General features: G+C 55.5%; 7 protein-coding genes and 1 non-coding gene across 8 annotated transcripts; 3 read left to right on the top strand and 5 right to left on the bottom strand.

Annotated features, from left to right (window-relative positions):
• Positions 1-244: 244 nt before the first annotated feature.
• On the top strand, positions 245-729 carry SPBR_06247 (uncharacterized protein; the record flags this gene model as incomplete). Its single annotated transcript, XM_040764509.1, has 2 exons — positions 245-332; positions 446-729. 2 exons carry the CDS (start codon positions 245-247, stop codon positions 727-729), a joined length of 372 nt encoding a protein of 123 aa, XP_040622274.1.
• Positions 730-2,288: 1,559 nt separating this feature from the next.
• Positions 2,289-3,936, top strand: SPBR_05832 (uncharacterized protein; the record flags this gene model as incomplete). Its single annotated transcript, XM_040764095.1, has 2 exons — positions 2,289-2,994; positions 3,059-3,936. 2 exons carry the CDS (start codon positions 2,289-2,291, stop codon positions 3,934-3,936), a joined length of 1,584 nt encoding a protein of 527 aa, XP_040622273.1.
• Positions 3,937-4,161: 225 nt separating this feature from the next.
• On the bottom strand, positions 4,162-4,233 carry SPBR_09475. The gene has a single exon. It is a non-coding gene; the product is annotated as a tRNA-Arg (tRNA).
• A 463-nt stretch (positions 4,234-4,696) lies between these two features.
• SPBR_06275 (37S ribosomal protein Mrp10, mitochondrial) lies at positions 4,697-5,051 on the bottom strand (the record flags this gene model as incomplete). Its single annotated transcript, XM_040764537.1, has 2 exons — positions 4,697-4,875; positions 4,943-5,051. The coding sequence occupies 2 exons, from the start codon at positions 5,049-5,051 to the stop codon at positions 4,697-4,699; spliced, it is 288 nt and encodes a 95-aa protein (XP_040622272.1).
• A 720-nt stretch (positions 5,052-5,771) lies between these two features.
• Positions 5,772-9,902, top strand: SPBR_05506 (uncharacterized protein; the record flags this gene model as incomplete). The annotated part of the gene is made up of 2 exons (XM_040763770.1): positions 5,772-5,866; positions 5,930-9,902. 2 exons carry the CDS (start codon positions 5,772-5,774, stop codon positions 9,900-9,902), a joined length of 4,068 nt encoding a protein of 1,355 aa, XP_040622271.1.
• A 629-nt stretch (positions 9,903-10,531) lies between these two features.
• On the bottom strand, positions 10,532-11,614 carry SPBR_06044 (uncharacterized protein; the record flags this gene model as incomplete). The annotated part of the gene is made up of 1 exon (XM_040764306.1): positions 10,532-11,614. The coding sequence occupies one exon, from the start codon at positions 11,612-11,614 to the stop codon at positions 10,532-10,534; it is 1,083 nt and encodes a 360-aa protein (XP_040622270.1).
• Positions 11,615-12,367: 753 nt separating this feature from the next.
• Positions 12,368-13,021, bottom strand: SPBR_06194 (uncharacterized protein; the record flags this gene model as incomplete). The annotated part of the gene is made up of 2 exons (XM_040764456.1): positions 12,368-12,829; positions 12,926-13,021. The coding sequence occupies 2 exons, from the start codon at positions 13,019-13,021 to the stop codon at positions 12,368-12,370; spliced, it is 558 nt and encodes a 185-aa protein (XP_040622269.1).
• Positions 13,022-13,976: 955 nt separating this feature from the next.
• SPBR_05688 (uncharacterized protein) lies at positions 13,977-16,127 on the bottom strand (the record flags this gene model as incomplete). The annotated part of the gene is made up of 1 exon (XM_040763951.1): positions 13,977-16,127. The coding sequence occupies one exon, from the start codon at positions 16,125-16,127 to the stop codon at positions 13,977-13,979; it is 2,151 nt and encodes a 716-aa protein (XP_040622268.1).
• Between the last annotated feature and the right edge of the window lie 3,173 nt (positions 16,128-19,300).

The raw sequence follows: 19,300 nt of genomic DNA, 5'->3' as shown, positions 1-19,300 counted from the left end.
CTTTCCCCGAAGCATTGCGGCAAGCTTGCACACATACTCCTTGCAGCTTTCAACCTCACGCAACTTCACGACATAACGCGCCCGGCCGTCTTTTTCGCTCTCCACGTCCGTTCACTGCAACTGACGTGCTTTGGCAGGCGGCTTCTCTCGACCAGAATCGCCGTACCCTGAAGCTCCCGCCACACGCACACGCAAAACCCCCGTCAACCTCGCTCTCTCCCTCCGTCACAGACACAAAGACGCCATGTTTGCTACACGAGTCCTTCGCCAGGCTGCTGCGCACGCCGAGCGCGCTCCGCTGATCAAGTTCATTGGCAAGAGATCAGTACCTGGTATGTATTATTTTGTTTCTTTGCTTTCTTTTGACTCCTGTCCGGATGCCGCTCGTCCTGCTAACTACCATTTCGTAAAGCCTCCATCGACCACTCTCCCCAGCCGCACCCAGCGAGCCCCAGCGACTCTCTGCCCGCCGACTTCGCCTCGGGCACCCACACCTCGTTCAGCTCCTACCGCGACCATGCCCAGCAGTTCGGCCCGCTGCGAAAGACCGTTCGGAATGCCGGCGACCGCGGCATCGGCGGCACCTCGGGCCGCGAGCTCGGTACTGTCCAAGCCGGCAAGGGCGAGTTTTTTGACCGCAACGACCTGCCTGCCCGCTTCCGGAGGTCCCCAATCTCTGTGGCCGAGATCGAGGCTGTGGAGACCGGCGGAGCTGCGTTCTTTGCTTGAGGCTGCCTGAGGTCCCCGAAGCTACAATAATAAAACCGTACAGGCGACAGCAGAAAAAAAAAGCGACAGAAGACCTTGGACATGGGCCTGGTGACGACCATATTGGGCGGCTTCTATTCTTCTCGTTTGGCATGATTTTCGCATTTGTTTTTGTTCCGTTTCATTTTCTTTTGTCATTGCTTGCAAGCACATTTGTTGCCTCGGTTTTGCATTGCACCCCCTTTTTGCAAATACACCCTTTTGCGGACACACGACACGGGCACCAGCCGGGCAGGGCGGACATGGCAAGGCGTTGAGACGTCGATTTGGATACTGGCAGGAGACATTTGGGGAAAGCATGTGCATTGACGTTCGGGCGGACAATGCCCAATCATTGGCGGAAGCGGGTCCCGTGCAGATGCAAGGTGCAGGAAGAAACCGGGCGCGAAGACAAGAGGTCATGACTCGCGAAGCATGCGCATCCGCATGTGAAACCGAGTTTTTACCGTCGCAACGTACTCTTGCGCATTTGTGCTCATGTCGTCCGCCGCTGTTTCCTTTCTATTGCTTTTGCGCACCGCTCCGCATCGACACCTCAGTCGTTGATGCTCGTCCCGTTGCTGGCTTTTGGTCATTCTCAGGCAGTTCATAGGCGTGTTGCCTTTTTGCCAAATGTACTTATATTACGTACTCCTCTCGTACAGCAAAACTTAAGTCTTTCCAATTTTGCTATTCAGTGCTCGTGCTTTGTCGTAGCCTCCTCGATATGGTTCGCACCTGCCGTCTACACCTTTCTAGTCGGGTGTTGCCATTTACGACAGATGAGTGAGCTCTTTCCTGTCCACATGCATACTACGAGTGCCTCGACAGCACATCGTACCTGCCCTGCGTCGTAGCTTCACGTGCCATGCGTCTTGCCAGCTATCGACGTTTATGTGCATCCAGATGACAATACTGTTTGTTTGCAATTGTCGCTGTCAATCAATACGTCGTCACGCCGCCATTTGGAGATTATTTCTATAATTGCTTTATTCTTCACGCATCATACTTTACAACACGCATGCAGGTATCGACTTTCTATACAACAAATCTTTCCACAGGTTACTGTCAGCCCGCGAACACTCCATCCAGCCCATAAGATACTCGGTCGCCGCACTTTTGTCGATAGAATCCTTGGGCCTTCCCGAAGCTCCTCTGATACCCGATCTGGCCGTTTCATTTAAACCACCGTCGTTCGGCCATCTCGAGCAGCGCCCGTCATGGACTCTGCAATGGACCTAGACACGGCCGAGCGAGATCAATATCAGGTTTCCGCGAACCAGGACCAAACCGTACAATATGCAAACCATAATGATCCTCCGCAGGACGACGACGCCAGACGCCCTCGCTTTATACCGGCTCCAGCTCCAGCTTTGGACTGGGATGGTCTCCCATACCTTGTCCGGAGAAAAATTTAGGGTTCCCTGTTGCTGGCCGCGGACGAGGCGCGCCGTGAGTTCCAATGGAATCGAGCCAGCTCGGACCGCCCTGCGCCACACATCCTGTCGACATATGCCGCTGTGAATCGCCAATGGCAGCGAATGTTTGAGCCTGTGATATTCAGCACGCTCATGGTCTACGGCGACGAGTTGGACGACTTTGCCAACTGCGTGGTCGGCGAGCCTGGTTCACCAAAACACGCTCGCCTCAACTACTTGATGCACTTGCACTTCCACTGCCGGCTCCTGCCATACCGCATCGACGAGTTCAACAAGGAAGAACCCAGCAATACCGTCCGGATCGACAACCTCCGGTTCGAGGACCAAATTATGGGGCTGTTTGCGGTACTGGCAAAATGGGACGGACCTGGAGAGAATGCGAAGCTGCTTTTGGAGTTGAGTGCTGCCAGCTCGGGTGACACCTTTCATAAGGTTTCAAATTTTCGCTTGAACGAATACTACCGCTATGGAAGAGGAGAAGAGACTCATCATCGACCCAACTGCGACATTCCATTACTGCCACACAGTGGAGTGCCACAGGACGTCTCTGACAGTGTCGATGATCCTCTGCCCACCCGCCGCATGGCAGGCATCTCCAAGGATGGGTTCGGTCGACTTGGGCGGGAGTGGCAGTGGCACGCCTTTCATACAAAAGATACGCCCTCGATCCCCATTGTGCGTGGCCTCACAGTCAGCCTCCGGTTTCACCGTGTCATCAGCCACACGTTCTTGACGGCCATGATTCTCACGAAGCTGCCGAACCTCAAAGACATTCGCATCGAGCAGTGGAGATGCCTCGATTTGAAAGGTTGGGTGCAGAGCATGCTAAGAATGACAGAGTACAAGGCAGAAGCTGACCAGCGCGTGTCTAGGGACCATGGCCGGTATCAGCCTGGAGGACTCGCCGATGATCAAGTCACTCCGGTCGCTTCGCATTTACTACGAGCCGACCATATTGCGAGGACGGCCCGAGGACGACATACTCACCGCTGAACAGGAGGTGCTCCGGGACAACCATTTTCTAGACAAATTTGTGCGGGCAACGCGGCATCTCAAAGTCTTGGCCCTGACAAGACCCGTCACCGCGACGGAAATGTTCTTGATGGCAAAATATCAATGCCCCAAGCAATGCTGGGCGGATCTCTACAAGGGGCCGTATTTCTACCCATCCCTAATCAAGGTTGCCTTGTGGGAGCCGGGCCTCTCCGAGGAGCACAAAGACACCACCGTCGCCTTGATGGCGGCTGGGCGCATGGCAGTACAGATGCCCCGGCTGCGGATCATGGAATTGTGGAACATGGAGGAACCATACATCTTCCGCTACGAAGCGACGCCCTGCACATCCACCATCACCATGCTGGCGCCCTACAATCCGAGACCGGCCATCACCACAGCGTGCTTTGATTTATGGGAAGCCGCAGCAAATAACCACTACCGATCAAGAACGAGGAAACTGGAAATCAATGCTTGCGAGGTCGATTCGCAATTGGATGCTGGCAACCGAGCGTGTGTGGTATCCTTTTTGCGGCGCCTGAAGCTCTGCAACGAGATCATCGATCCCAGGTCTCTCTGTCAGCTCGAAGTCCTCGAACGAAACGCATTCAATATGCACGGGCTCGGCGATCCTTTGGAACAGGCGGGGGAGGATGACCAAGAGTCGATGGAGACTAATGAAGAACTGAGCGATACAGCTGCCAACATAGAAGGTGCTGCCGACTTGGCGGTGTCCGACGATGCGGATTCATCGTAGATTGTTTGGCGGCGGTCCTGTGACTGAGTGGCTGTTGATGTTGAGGGAAAGAGGAAAATTACAACAATGAGTTTGCACGGGAATACTAGTGTGGGCTAATAGAAAACAAGACGAGAAAGAATAACAAGAATGCAGCCGATGCCTAGGATATCGAAGAAGTGCGAAAAAATAATGATGGATAAAAAGAGATTGACAATGAAGACAATTTTTTTTAATAAAAAAAAACGATCCAGGCAGGGATCGAACCTGCAATCTCTTGGTTCGTAGCCAAGCGCCTTGCCATTTGGCCACTGGACCTGCTATGAACAATGCGATCCGAAGACAATGCTTTTGAAGGCAGGTCTGGTCGCTACGAAAGAGATATCTAAAATCCGTCCCTACACTGACCGTTCTACCTCACTTGGCTGCATACCATTTCCTTGTCCAATATCCATACAAAGTAATGTTGACCTGTTGTCCAAAAGGCAAATATAAAACGCCCGTCATGATATAATGTACAATGCCACTCCATTCTGGCTCTTCTTTAGTGATCCTTGCAGCATCTCCTCCCAAATTGTCTGACAGTCCCGCGTCCCTTTAATATCGCACATGTCCTCATGTCCCAACATCGAATGCACAGCGGAGAAAGTCGTCTGTGCGATCCAAAGTGTAAAGACGTTTCGCGGCCTCGATATGCCGGGGTGAGGCAAAAGAAAGGTTGCGGGCCACTGCCGTCCTTCTCCCGTTGTTCCCTTCCTCCCATTGTCGACGCGGAAGCCGCTTAATCCTTCGACCCCTTGTGGTAGATCCGACCTTCCAGTCTCCGTTGGAACCGACCCAGGTGGTAGTTGATGCTGGATTTCCTTTCCTTCTGTGGCACCCGGGAGTCGACGCATTGCCGTAGTGTTGCCTCGACGGCTGCGCAGCCCGCTGCGTTGTATCCGACCGACGCCCAGCATGCTTTTTATCCTTTAGTTAGTGAGTCACTCGAGGAAAAAAAGGAAGGAGAGGAAGGAGAGGAACCAACCCAGAACAGAGGACATGGCCACAATGCACGGGTCTGTGCCCTTGTTAACCACCGGGTCCTTGACGCGCAGCACCTCCATTGGAGGCAACTTGGGCGGTTTGGGGACCATGTTTGGGACGAGTTGTGGAGTGAGAGGGAGAGGAGGGCGTTTGTGTGGTGGGGAGAACGACGCGGTGCTGTATTGTCTTGTCGCCGTGTCGCCGTGTCGTCGTGTCTTCGTGTCGTCGTCGTTGTCGTCGTCGCTTTCGTCGCAGAATGGCAAACTTGTGATCCAATGGGCACGAGTGCGAAAATTGCGCTTTGGTTTCCGCCAGTCCAGAGGAGCTACTATCAGCACGTGACGATAAGAACAACAGCGCCTCGGAAAATGGACCACTAAATTTGGTGGGTCCAACGCGTTAGTCCCCTAAACGTCCGGCAACTGCATACCCCGCCTCTGATTGGCTGGTGGTCGATATGTAAACAAACGAGAAATCCTGGCCCCCATCGTCAGTTGCCCAATATCAGCGCATGCCTGAGCAGCCCTTTTCCGCTGGAATTCTGCTGGCCAACATTCGCAAACCGAGGATAGCTCGAGATAGTGGCGGCACGCGTTTTCTACGCTCCCACAATACGGAATACCCATCTTCGTCTCTTCTTCTTTATACTTCATTTTGCCTCTACCTTGCACAGCGATATTCATTATTGCAAACAAAACTTCATATTTCCAACCAGCAGTAGCATCAGCACCAAGTTCATATACGCCAACGCGGCACGCGATACTCTTTTTCTTTAGTTTCATGCGTTTCACGAAAGCCCAGTTGACCCTCGAGCGCAAAACGAAACCGCGATGGCCAGCAGCTATCCAAGCACACGGGGCTTGGACGGCGAAGCGGTCCTCGAACGTCCAACCGACTCGACTCCTGTCGCGACAAGCTTGTCTAGGTACATCGCACTAGGTCAGCGCTTTGTCTCTGCGATCATGTCTCTTACTGACCAAACTCGCAGGAATAGCTTCGCGGACACTGCGAGACCGACAATTACTGCCGCCGACTTCGCACCGATACAGCGCCCCCATCCTCGACCGTGGAAACGCATCGCAGTCCCCGGTGCGGGCAACAAGCTAGGCCTGCGCACCGTGTGGAAGCGGGTTGGCGGTGTGCCGCGATCGAGCGCAGACACGCGATACTTTCGGGGCGTCTTCGAGCTGCGTGCCAACGGCAGGGGGCCGCGAAAGCACAGACGAACCGAGCGCTATGTACCCGTCTGGGGCGACGCTCGATGGCAGGCCAGAGAAACGGAGACGCCGCTCGAGGACGATCTCGCCAAAGCTAGAGGTAAGGTGTACAATCGTGGCCCTCGCGCACTGAGGTGGAGGAGACGAGGGCTGACATGGTGGCATATTGGTGCAGACGACGTCATGGCCGTCATGACAGTCGCGGAAGTAATCGACACAAACATTCTGGGGCGCAGCCTCGCCTTTGTGCCTCGAAAGCGAAACAGCCACCGCCAGCCTCTGGCCGTTTCACTCCCAACGCCGATCGAAACTAGGGCGACCGAAAGCCCCGTACGTGCTGCGTCCGTTGATGACTCGCTGGAGGCCATTGAGCAAAGCACGGAGCACATCACGAAACGCGCCAAGAGACGCATGAGCCGACGCATCAGCATCCTGGCGAAGCCGGAGGGAAGCAGCCTGCTGTCGCCAGAAAAGAAAGCCGCACAGCAGCACGTCTTTTCGTCTCCAGTCAAGAGACGGGCCTCCGTGGTCAACATCCATGAGCCACCAGCAACACCAGCAACACCCGCCATTGATGCGGCGCCTGCGACACCGGGCACGGCAAGATGTGCCAAGTCAGTCGCCACCATTGCACCACCGATTGCTTTCGAGCCGACCTTTTCCAGCCCGATCAAAACGCTGGCCCCAATGTCCGAGAATCTGTCGCCGGCCAAGGCTGCCTGCCCGAGCGGAAAGTTGATGCCGTCTATGTCGCCTGTGGTTGTCTTTGACCGGCCAGCCGCAGAGGAGACGGAGGCCGAGTCGCCCCATGAGGTGCAGCGGCGGATCTCCTTCCATAACGCGCGGCGCCGAGAGACTTTGTTCTCGACCATGGAGCGCCGATCACCAGCCAAGGCCACAAGCGCAGCACGAACCAGCCGCCGCCATAGTTTCATGCCACAACATGTGCCTCTGGTGTTTGCACAGGCAAGCGCCAAGAAGACCCTCAACCGGAGGCATACTTTCCAGCCTGGTGGCCTTGGTATTTTCCTTGCGTCCGCCGGTATGTCTTTCGACGAGAACATATCCAAGGTGGACGACGTCCAAAGCGTGTCCGTTTCCGAACCGGACAATTCCACCTCGACCATTGAAATCAGTGGCCTGGATGAGTCCACCGTCAACGACCCGCCATCGGCCCCAAAACAAGACGAGACCGTCGTTGTGGATTTACGCACAAACCTCGACATCTTCGGATCTGGTCCGCCAGTTCAAACGCACCACTCGCCATCGTCGGAGCACCATGTGTCTTTCGACTTGAAGCCTCATGTTGGGAAGCCTACTTCGTCGACCCCGACGAAGGCTACGATAGACGGCAAGGCCATTGCACAGATTTCCTCTCCTGCTCCCAAGGCGAATGGTCTTTTGGATGTGCCCGCAGCAGAGTTAGAAAGTATCAACGACCCTACGGACAACCCCAGCGACGAGTCGCTCGATACTGTCAACGACGAGGATACGGCGGATGTGTCCAATGAGAGTACACCCCGTAGCCTGAGCCCGGAGATGGACATCGATATCTCGGAGGAGGATAGCCGCGAGGTCACCGACGAGATGGGCATTGTGTCTAGGCGACGTGCTACACAGCTAGACGAGTCGCTCCTGTTGCCACTTCCCGAGACAACCGAAACCGAAACGGAAACCGTAATTGACATGGATGCCGAGACAAAAATTACCAAGGCCGAAACAAAAGGCGATGACTACGGCTGGCAAAGCCCAACATCCGCCGAACTGGGCCACCTTCGGGATGCCATGCACACACCGCAACAGGACAAGACCGCAGAAATTGCCATCTCACCGGCAGCTCCTCTCATGGACGTTGACATGGAGCTCCTAGTGGACGAGAATGATGTTGCGGACCATGAAGAGATGGTTAAAGAGGACGAGCTCGTCGATGAGGAGGAGGAAGTGGAAGACGTGGAGGACGTGGGGGATCTGGGGGATCTGGAAGACCAAGCCATTGAAGACATGGAAGAAGTCGACAATGCCGATGCCGCAGCCACGGGCATCGACGATGTGTTCACTGCACCAGCCTCGACAACTGAGGATCTGTCAGACGGCTCCTCGCCAGCGCGCTCCGTGGATGAGGAGAACGGAGAGTATACGCTTACTCAGCCCTTCAACATGTTCCCTGGTGGCGATGATGACGCAACAACAACGATGACCATGGATTTCGATAACCTTGCGCAAGATGACCAGCTATCAGCGCACGAAGACTCCGAGACCGAGATGCTGAGAAAGTTTGTCACACGCGTCAAGGCCGACAAAAGCGCGAAAGCTGCCGCTGCTGCCGAGGAGGCGTCCGCTCGGACCCTTGCCAAGTTGCAGCGCAGACGCCGCTCCGGATCGATAAGCTCGACTGCTTCGTTGTCTGGGTCGCCTATGAACAAGAAAGAGCCCGGCGTTTTCGGGTCGCCATTCACGTCCCTGGAGGGCCGTATCCCCTTTGGGAAGAAGGACCATAACATGAGCCCAAGCCCCCGGAAGAAGAGACGGCCGCTTGTCGGCCCGTCGGATGGAAACGAAAACCGGTCCGAAGATCTGCTTAGCAAGCCATTGTTCGACGACAACTCTCCGCCACGGCCGAAGCGGCGCCGCAAGAAGATGGAGGTCGATACGGGCGGTATCTTCAACCCCGAGTTCATGTCCACCAAGAAGGATGACACGTCCGCCGAGGGCGGCGACGATACCGCTCCGGGTCCCCGCCGTTCGAAGCGTACGCGCAACCAGACATCCCTCAAATCGGCGGCACCGACGGCCAACGGCGCGGCCATTGTCCTGTCGCATATCCCCGTGCGCCTACCTGGCTCGCTGAACCTGAATGGCGACGACAGCTTCGGGCTCTCGACGAGCAGCCTCAGCCTGCGGCGCAATGACGAAAAGGACCTGGCAGCGACGACCCGTGTCAACACGCGCAAGAACAAGGGAAACGCCGATCCGCCGTGCATCGTTGTCGCACGTCAATCGCACGAGGCGCTGCGGGCGATGCGCGAGCAGAAGTCTGTCTTTGATTCGCCTCTTCTCCCGCCGAAGACGGCGAGCCGTGAGAAGGCTGACAAGACCGATAAAGCGGATAAAGCCGACAGACCCGACAATGACGAAGGTCACGGCAAGTCGCGCAAGGCGAAGAAGACGTCGAAGTCGGCCAAGAGCGTGCGCTGGGCAGAGGTTCTGGCTAGATTCCAGACCGATGACGAGACGGCCGAGAAAGGCGCGACGAAGGCCGATTCCGCAGCTGCTGGTCCTGACGTGGGGCCTACCAGCAACCCTGGTCCGGCCGAATCTGTACGGTCCTCGCGTGCGACTGAGCAGCCGTTGTCTGCGGAAACTGCAGAAGTGCCTGAAAGTGCACCGTCCACCGCGACGTTGGTTTCTACTGCGCCGTTTCCGACCTCCGCCCCCAATGCGTCTTCTGCTCCCTCCGCTGATCCTGCCCCGCAAGGCGATGCGGACAAGTCATCCATCCCGCGCCGGACAACTCGCGTGTCGCGCCTCCAGCCGCCGACGCAGCGGAAAATGTTCCCTTCTATTGCCGCCAAGGCCGCTGCGGCTCCACCGCCAGCAGCCGCACCTGCGGAGCCTGCGCCCATGGGACTGAAAGCACTGCCGTCTGGTGGTCGGATGGCGACACGACGGGCCAAGATTGTCGGGATGGGCATGGCCGGCAATGGCACGCCGGCGCCGAAGAGACGGACGACGAGGACGACGTAATACAGGATCTAAAGATAAGGAGGATACCGAGGATGAGGAGACTAATTTTCTTTGGTTGCTTATTTTTTGTTGATTTGTGACAGGAGGATGATACCACCAAGACGGGGCGCAAACCACGCAGTGAGCATTTTGTTTTTGTTATAATGTTTTAGCTGTCTGTAGCGGGGTGAATGAGCGAACCATTCCGGATTTTGTTGTGTTTACGTTTTTCTCGTTTGTGGCATTCACTTTTTGACAGTTTTTGGCACAGATGTTGGTTCTCAGGAGAAGACAATGCATGCTACATTCATTAGATCCGCGGGTCCACGATTCTAAGGGCATATCCCCAAAAACATTGGGCATGTAAGAGGCTACAGGCATTGGGACGTTGGCTTAAATTTTTATGTGGTTTTTATATTCCGTATTACCCGTATTTGATATGTATCGAAGAAGACGCCAAAGGTAATAATAAACCAAAACAGTATAAGAAATCAAATCGCAAAACACGCTCCTGAGAATTTTTTGAACTGAAACAGAAGAAGCGCAACAAAAAAGAAAGAGTAGGGGTGACTGGTACAGATATGACAAACACGAGCGAAGAAATACAACAACAAACGCAGGAGGAACAACAGCAACAAGCCCCATGAGACTCATACGCGCTCGTCGGGATGCTTTGTCCGGATGTGCCGTGTCAAGTTGTCCTGCCGAGACTCAAAGCCGCAGCCCGGCACGTGACACACGCGCATGGGGCTCGGAATGCCCTGTGCGGCCGCTGCCTCCGGGTGCGTCGACCACAGGTGCCGGTGCAGGTCTTTCTTGGCGGCGTGGGCCTTGTGGCAGACGGTGCAGGCAAAGGGTCGTGTGTGCGTGTGCTCGTGCTTGCGCAAGCGGGACCGCGAAGGGTACGGGCGGTGGCACGTGCGACAGCGGAAGCTTGGAGAGCCTTGCGAGCCAGCGGTGGCGGCGTCCTCTGCTGGCGACGCCGGCAGAGACACCGGGGTCGACACCATATCCGCGCCCATGGATGGGTCGAACAGGTCCAGGGACGGGAAGGCGTGCAGGGCAAAGTTGTCGACCGCCGGCACGGGCAGCGACATGGACAGGGGCACAGACATGGGCACAGACATGGGCAGAGACACAGCCGGCTCACACAGCAGCTGCGTTGTCGGCAGCATCATGGAGGCCATGTCCTCGGGTGACAGGCCGTCGAGCAGCAGCTGGAACTCGGCGTCGGACATGGTGCCCTGGGCCTCGGATGCAGGTGCAGACACAGGTACGGCGGCGACGTCAAAGCTCAGCAGGCTGTCGGCATCCAGCGTTGTGGACGAGGCGGGCGACAGAGACAAGAGAGACAGCTGAGACTGCGAGTTGGACGGCGACGCCCAGGCGCTCTGCAGGAGGGACGTGGGCGAGGGGAACAGAGGCGGGTCGAGCACGAAATCCCGAGGGCCAGGATGTTGCGACGACAGTTGCGCTGACGATTGCGCCGGCTGCTCCCAGTCCAGATCAACGTCGTCCCAACCGAGGGGCGAGGGCGTGTTGGGAACACCTTCGAGCCAGGCCAGTGAATCGAGCAACTGTCCTTGTCTGCGGTGATCAGAGGCAGAAGGCATAGCGAGACTGTAAATGAGGTCAAAGTCGTTGGATGTATTGTCAACGTTGTTTCCGTCGTTCGTGGTGGCAATGTAGCCAGTCGAGTAAAAATTGGTGGATTGTACTTTGGCGTCGATCATGTAAGGCTGGATTGTGCGTGGCGGGAGTCTTTGGTCCCGGCAGGCAATCCGTTTGAGAGATGCTTTGGCAATTGTTGCTCTTGCGGTTCTCGTAATTCTTGCGGTGATTCTTGTTCTTGTTCTTGTTCTTGTTCTTGTTTTAGTACGCAGTGGTCGTAGCGGCTGCAGCGGCGAGTGGCACTGGTGGCAGCAGTGGTGAAAATGGTGATGTTTGTGAGCGGTTTGTAGTTCGGAAGCGGGTAGACAAATGTGTCTGTGACCAGTTTAACGACGTAATCAGGTCGAATGCCAGCCACCAGGCCACCAATGGTCAAGAACAAGAGAAAACTAGAAAGACCAGAAAGACGGGAAACAACAACAGCAGCAGCTAAGCTCAAACGAAGGCCCGCCGGAGCCGCGACTCCCCCAAATCCATGTTGGGCGTCATGGTCTGCCGGGAAACTCAATGGGAAAGGCAAGGGGAAGGAAGAAAGAAGCAGAATACAAACCGAGAAAGATAGCACCGAAGGACCAGATATCAAAAGAAAAAGAAATGTGTACAGGAAAAAGGAAAGAGGAAGAAGCACTGCGGCGCCGAAGCACATCGGAACGAGGTGGGCCAAAAATGGCACGAGGCGAGTGTAGCATAGAGGCGGCCAAGAAGGCACCTCTGTGCAGGATGCTACTCCATCAGGGGTCCAGCAACACTGCCAATATACGGGCAGCTTACCGATAAGATGGAGTAGCGCGGTGCAAGGAATCAGACGAGATGTGCTAAGCTAAGGGCTCGTTGACGCCGTCATCGTCACCGCAGTAGAGGGGCCGAGTAGCGTTGTGCATTGGCTTGCAGTGTATGGTGGAGGTTGGCCAGAGCGCGATTCCGCTCTTGTTGCTGTCGATATTCTCGAGGCACGTCTCATGGGACATCTCACGGCACGTCGCCATGGCTGTGTCAAGATTGGGTGTCTCGATGCTGTTGATGCGGCAGTGGACGTGAGCAATGTCTTCCGGCCGTACCCACGCAAACGGATCTTCGACTTGATAATTGATGGGTGCCGCGCTCGGGCACGGAAGGCTGTCATTCATGAAATCCCAGAGGGGCAGACAGAGGGGCGGAACGTCGTCCAAGTGCGATCCAAAGTCGTCGGCGAGAAAACCAAAGTCGTCGCCGATTTCGCGCTGGACCGTCTCCAACTTGAGCCGCAGCTCGTCGAGATCCTCGCGGAGCCGGGAGTACTACATAGGTGTTAGTCTTTCTGTCACAAAATTATCCTTGTGGACTCGGAAACGGAAGAAGAGTCAGGGATGGTAGGTCTCAGGTCGCATGCCTACCTCGTCGGATATGCCCTGGTGGGCGAACGTCTGGTAGATCTCGGAGGCCAAGCTGCAGCAGGCGGCGACGTCGCCGAAGAGGAGAAAATCCGCCATTATTGGCTCTCCTTAGATTCTACCTTTACTATTTGGCGAATTGTGGCCTCGAGGCCGTGGCCGTGGCCGATTGGGTTGGTGAGCAGGGTGTTGAATTGTGTTGCGATCAGTAGCAGATGGGCCTGTGAGGGTGGAGAGAGAGACAGAGGTTCTGGTAGTTGAGCAGGAAGGAATAGTGAATTGCGGGTGGGTGGTGAAGGATGAAGGTCTGAAAAACGAGGTTTGAAAAAAATGGATATCGCCGACTTTATACGATCGATCCTTCCGTTTCTGTGTCACGTCTCAATCTCGGACGCTCCTGCCAAGTGTGTGCCTTCTGAACCGTCTTCCACGAGTCCGTCGACTCATACTGCCTTGTGGGGCAGGAGCGATGGAGACTGAGGCTGCAACAATAACAATGGCGGTTGCTGCGCCTTGCCCAGCTGCGAGTGGAGATACGCTGTGGCCTGTGATTGGTTTATTGGGGGTAGTACCCACTCCACCAGTTGGCCTCATCGATGCAGCATCCAATAATAATCAATGCACCCGACAGAAAAGTGGGTACTAGGTTGGCCTCAACAACCTCATTAAGCTTCTCCCCAAATCGGCGACGCCAAGCTTCGCCTTTAAGTGTCTTTGCAGCAACATCTGGACCTCGTCCATGTCGGAATGCAGCCTCTCGACCGCTCACCTTGCCATTTCGAGGTTTCGTGATGACGGGCTTCAATGTTGTTGGCTGGCTTAGTTGACGTCGCGGCGGTGTTTTCGAAGAAGCCTCTCAATGTCTGCTTGTTTGCACAACTCCAATCAACAAGGCTGCAAGATCAACAAACCCCTTTTGCGCTTGCAGTCGAACGAGCACTGGTATATTGTCTCCTGAGAACAAGGACCTCATGTTACTATGAAGCAGGTCAAATGGAAAGGAAACACAGTACCCTCCGCGTTACTATTGCTCTACTTTACAAAGAATGCAGGTCTACTGATCGTCGTCCCCATCGTCGTCGTCGTCCCCATCGTCGCCATCCTCTCCATCGTCTCCACCTCCATAGACTGGCGATGCCACGCGACACAGCGGCCCGTTCTGCGACCCCGGGTAGCCGTCGACCGTGTGCACTGCCCAGGCCTCGCTGCCGGGCGTTGTCGGCGCCCAGAACAAGCCCCACGGATCGCGCCGCCGCTTGATGGCCAGCAGCCGTGGATACAGGTTGCCATAGAAGCTCTGCTGCCAGCCGGGCTCGGTGGGATCGCCCTCGTTCATGTAGGCGCCGGATCCGGGCGTGACGGCGCGCCAGGTGTCGATCTGTGCGTGGGCGCGGGCGTCGCGTGCCTGCGCCTCGTGGGCCGTCAGCCCTACGGGCTGCGTCTCCATGAGGCTGGCGTGCAGCAGGGCCTCGCGCCAGGCCGGGTTGACGGCGCTGTGGCGGCCGGGCCAGCCGGCGGTCTTGTACGTGGGGGCGTGCATGATGGCATGAAAGGTGTAGCCGGCCTCGATGGAGCCGCGGATGGCGGCCATGGTGCGGTTGAACAGGGCGTCGTCGGCCCAGTTGGCGCGCGGGAAGAGGCGGCTGCGGTAGCGGGTTTGGACGGGCCCGTCACCGCGCCCCTCGCGGTGGCCGGCGCCGTAGACGGACACGAAGCGGGGCAGGGGGTTGGTGAGGCGGATGCCGAGTGTGGCAAGATCGTCAAACAGGGGCTGCATCATGCCGTGGGCGCGCTCGGGCGTGACGTTGGCAAAGAACTGGCTGCTGGTGAAGGAGAAGCTGCCGTTGCCCCTGGGGTAGATGTAGCCAAAGCACATGCCGCCGGCGTCGAGCACCTTTTGGCCGAAGCGGTAGTACTTGCTGACGGCGGCCCAGAAGACGTCCGCCGTCGCAGCCGTGCCGGGCTGTGGGAAGGCAAAGGGGAAAGGTGCTGAGCCGTTGGCGGTGGCAGTGCCATTGGGGAAGCCAAAGGGACCCGTGCCGTTTGCTGGCGGCGACCCGCCCGGAAACACAAGGGGCGGCCGTGCCGCAGCCGGGCCGTCCGCATTGAAGACAATGTCCACACTCGACGACGTCATCGTGATGGGCGGGAAGGCCTTGACGACGACCGATGTCATGACGCCATACGTGCTCGGCCCGCCGCCGCGCAGGGCAAAGAACAGGTCCGTGTTGTGGAACGGGTCGGCCGTCACGAGGCGTCCGTCGGCCGTGACGACCTCGATGGACAGCGCCTGGTCCGAGCCCAGCCCCAGGAACGACGTCACGGTACCGTGACCGCCCATGGCCAGCCAGCCGCCGAGCGTGCCGACGGTGCTGCCGCCGGGCGCGGCAATGGATATGTTGTGCTGGCCCATGTGGTTGAACAGCTCCCACGACTCGACGCCCGCGCCGTACCGCACGGCCATGCCGTCGTATTCCCTGGACGACGAGGATGAGGCGCCTGAGCCAGCGCCGGCACCAACGCTGGCGCCGATCCGGTAGCGTGGCAGAAACTCGATGCTCTTCAAGTTGTGCACCCAGACACTGAGCGCGCCGGCGCCAACCGAGCGGCCGCCGAAATCGTGGCCCGTGTTCTTGATGACGATGCGCAGGTTCTTGTTGCGCGCAAAGTTCACGGCCGCCTGGATGTGCTTGACCGTCGTGGCATTGACGACGTACTCGGGGTAGCCGCCCTGTGTGCAGTTGGTTTTGTTTGCGGGGGCCGTGCCCAAGGAGACCAAGCACGTGTTGCCCTCGGGCCATTGTGTCAACACGTCCAGCGGCGTGTCCAGCCAGTAGTGTGTGTGCGGTGCGATGCGTGACAGGTACCGGCAGGCCGTGGCGTCGTACGCGGGACCGGCGAAGCAGACAGCCGCGGCCGGTTGAGGCCGGAGCAGGGCGCCGTCGATTGTGGCATTGAGACGCGCCCACTCGGCGTCGGCTGGCCACGCCGCCGTGCCGGGGAACGCGCGGCAGGATGCTCGGGACATCCGAGCCGCCGAGACGTCGTTGTTGTTGCCGAAGCGAATGGCGGAGAAGTTGGCAACGTCGCTCTGGGTCAGCTGGATGGCCTCCCAGGGGAAATTGACCGCCGCAACATGGGCAACATGGGAGGCCGAGAGGCCGAGCAGGCCGACAAGGACCGTCCACGTGGAGAAGGGCGCCATGGCGTCAAAAAGGAAAGAGTATCGCGAGGCGTGAAAGGAGAGCCGTGTCATGTGTCCGGTTTGTCCATCGCGTCTGCGTGAAGCACACCATCGAACATCATGTACGGGGCTCGAGTCATCTTCGACCATCGCCAGAGTCTTCCCGCTCGGAAGTATGCTTAAATGGAATTCGGCACATTGATATGTGCAGAAAGGACGGGACAATGGCGAACAAACAGACAGAGATCCACTGCAATATGGACGGAGAAAATATCATGGACAGGGAGACGGATGATGTGCGGGGTGTAAATTACGGTGTCATTGAGGCCTCTTGACGCGTGTGGATGATTCACACGTCGTTCCATTATCGTGAATGCTGCAGCGTTTTCTAATCCTTCACGGGAAGGGTTGTGGACATAAAGGCCAAGAGACGAGGCTCTTTTTGTCCTTTCGCGCCGTTGCTATGAACTTTTTATTTTTTTCACTATTCTTTCCGAATGGCTTCTACCACTATTCGTCGCTGGTTACATCCCGGCTAAAAATGGACAGCTCAACAACCGCTGTACACATATATGTCGTACAGTGGCTACCGCTGCCTGCTCGTGGCTGAAACGGACGCAATTTGAGCTGAACCGATGCCGGTAAATGCCATCAATTTTCCCCGGCTCTCGAAGAATGATTAAATGATTACCAACCAGTACCTCTCCCTCAGCGGATTCGAGTGGACTTGAACTTGTTTATACACCGGCGAGATGCCCGAGGCCTACGGAGAATTATATAATGTCCAACGGCAGTTGCAAGGACGGCTGTTGATACTATATTACAGCCATTGACGGTGGCAATGCTCACACGTGACTATATCAAAATATTCTTGACGTCGCAATTGCATCTCCCATCTATTATACGAAGTATGTCGTGATGACATGCTGCCCCTAGAAAGTAAACAAACAACGTAAGCACGGACGCTTCCATCCTTGAAAGGCAGAGAAACTATGGGTCTTACAGCCGGCCGTCGGATATAGGCTGCAGGTACCAGATCGTCTTATTTGAACGGAAAACTCCGTACGCCTGAGTACGATATACTACCATACTCTAGAACTGTCGGCAGGGCTCGGCTGTTGTGAATTATCTTTCCAACTTTTGTATCGTCGCAAACTGCGAGTAAAATGGGTATGGGGAAATGAAAGGGCAGCGTGGCTTAACAGAGGAGAGACACGCTCCCTGTCTGGGATTGGTTCAATCTCAAGGCCTTCTACTAAGTAGATCAACGAACAGCTCGGTAGGCGAGACAGTGCTAGACTTGTTAGACTTTGCTAGGCTTGTTAGACCTTGATACACCTTGCTAAACCTTTGATCAGCTTTGATCAACTCGGGACCTTGCTTCCTTGATCAAGAGGTCTATTTTTGACGTCGAGTTAATTTGAAAAAGTAATATGTAGAAAAGGGGGAAATGTAAAAAGAAAAGAGAAAGAAAGCTGCCTCAAAAGGTAAAGAGAATGGGTTTAATGAATCGAAATGTCAAGAACTAGGTTGACGTACGGGATGAGCAGATTTCCATCCATTCAGCCTCACCACGACCCATCCGACGCACGAATGCTTTTCCGTTTGACTATTTGCTTTGGCCATGTGCCTCGACGTCTTGCCATTGCCATGCATCGTATGACTTTAAATGTGCCAGATGGAGCACGGCAGGATGTCGGCTCCTGTTGATTTGTGGCACCGGTCTCGGCCTCTCGCCTCTCTTCAGTACTGTATATCTGTATATGACTACAGCGGCCTCCGTTTTGTGCGGCACTCTCTGCCGCTGACAGACCGTGAAGACATGGACAGGCCCAAGGGGATGGCAGGCACCGTCACAAACGCCGGCGACTGTTTGACCGTTGGAAGAAACTAGGGTCCTGAACGGTCAATGATCTCTTATGCCTCGACAACACCAACATCTTTGCCCCGTTGATGTGTCTCCGCACTTGGTCTAGATGCTGCCACGCTGCCCTACCTTGCCTTTGTTTCTAACTCCCCCATTTCCTTGCGTCTTGTTTCCTTTGCTTATCCATCGTGCATTGTGCCGAGGAATATTGACATAACAAGGTAAAAGTGGCCCTGTCGACGAGTACGGAATAGTGGATGCAGTGGTGTATGTAGACTGGTAGAGCATGCCAGGCATTCTGTCTGCAGTCCCACATTTAAGATCGTCTGTGTCGGCCGTATTCCGCAGGGCGTGTATGTATACAGAGGAGTGTAAGTCGTCGGTGAGTCTGTTACCTGTTTTCAATGGCAACTTCGACATGCCCACTCATCGCTCGTTTTACTACCAATGGCTTTTTTTTTATAAAAAAAAATTGTTGTCTTTCCTTTGGCCCTCTAGTGCGCCGTATTCATTGGACTCCAAATAGAGATTGACAGACGGGGTCAAACCGACGAAGCAAACTCGTACGACAGAGGCGGGCTAAGAAAGACAAAGAAAAGAAACTTACCCATCGCGTGGCCAACGGCTTTCAATGTGCCGCTTCCCGGTACGGCAGACGGCGTATGACGGCGTGCGAGACGGAATGATGGACGAACGCAAAACTCAAGTGCGGCCCAACCGGCATCCGTGTACACTCTACTGTTCGTCTGCTGCTTTGTTGTGTCTATACAAAAGTACCGGTACGAGTGCCAAGGTGAACCGAGCGAGATCCGCGGATTACCAGTGGCAAATCTATGAGAATGGAAATAAAAGGGAACAAAAAATCAACAATCACGATGTATTTGTTGAGTCAAACTGAAAAAAAAAAAAAAAAAAAAAAAAAAAAAAAAAAAAAAAAAAAAAAAAAAAGAAACCACTTTATTTAGTGTATCCACAGAGTACAAACTCTTGTCATTGAATCGTGATGTTTCGAGTCTCCTTGTCGTGTTCAAACGGTCCAAGTCGATCATCGTTTCTCGGCATTCCATGTCGACTAGGCTCTCAGTGCTCCGTATTAGGGCATGGGTTCCTTACGTCCATGTTCTCCATAGTCCATTTCCCCATTCAGTATATCCGCCGCGATTTTTTTTTTTTTCTTGGTGGGATTTTCATTGCCACCTCCATTTGCCGACCGATTTGCCGGCAGCTTTGTACGGATGGGGAAAACTTCGAGAAGGCTTCTAGATCGGTCGACACCTGCGCGGGGCGAGGGCAGTCTATAAAGGGGAAAAGAAGAAGAAAAAAAGAA

This window comes from Sporothrix brasiliensis (genome assembly GCF_000820605.1).
Source record: "Sporothrix brasiliensis 5110 chromosome Unknown Cont15, whole genome shotgun sequence".
Lineage (NCBI taxonomy): Eukaryota > Fungi > Ascomycota > Sordariomycetes > Ophiostomatales > Ophiostomataceae > Sporothrix > Sporothrix brasiliensis.
Note: the sequence above shows the minus strand (reverse complement) of the source record. Positions and strands in the feature narration are given on the sequence as shown.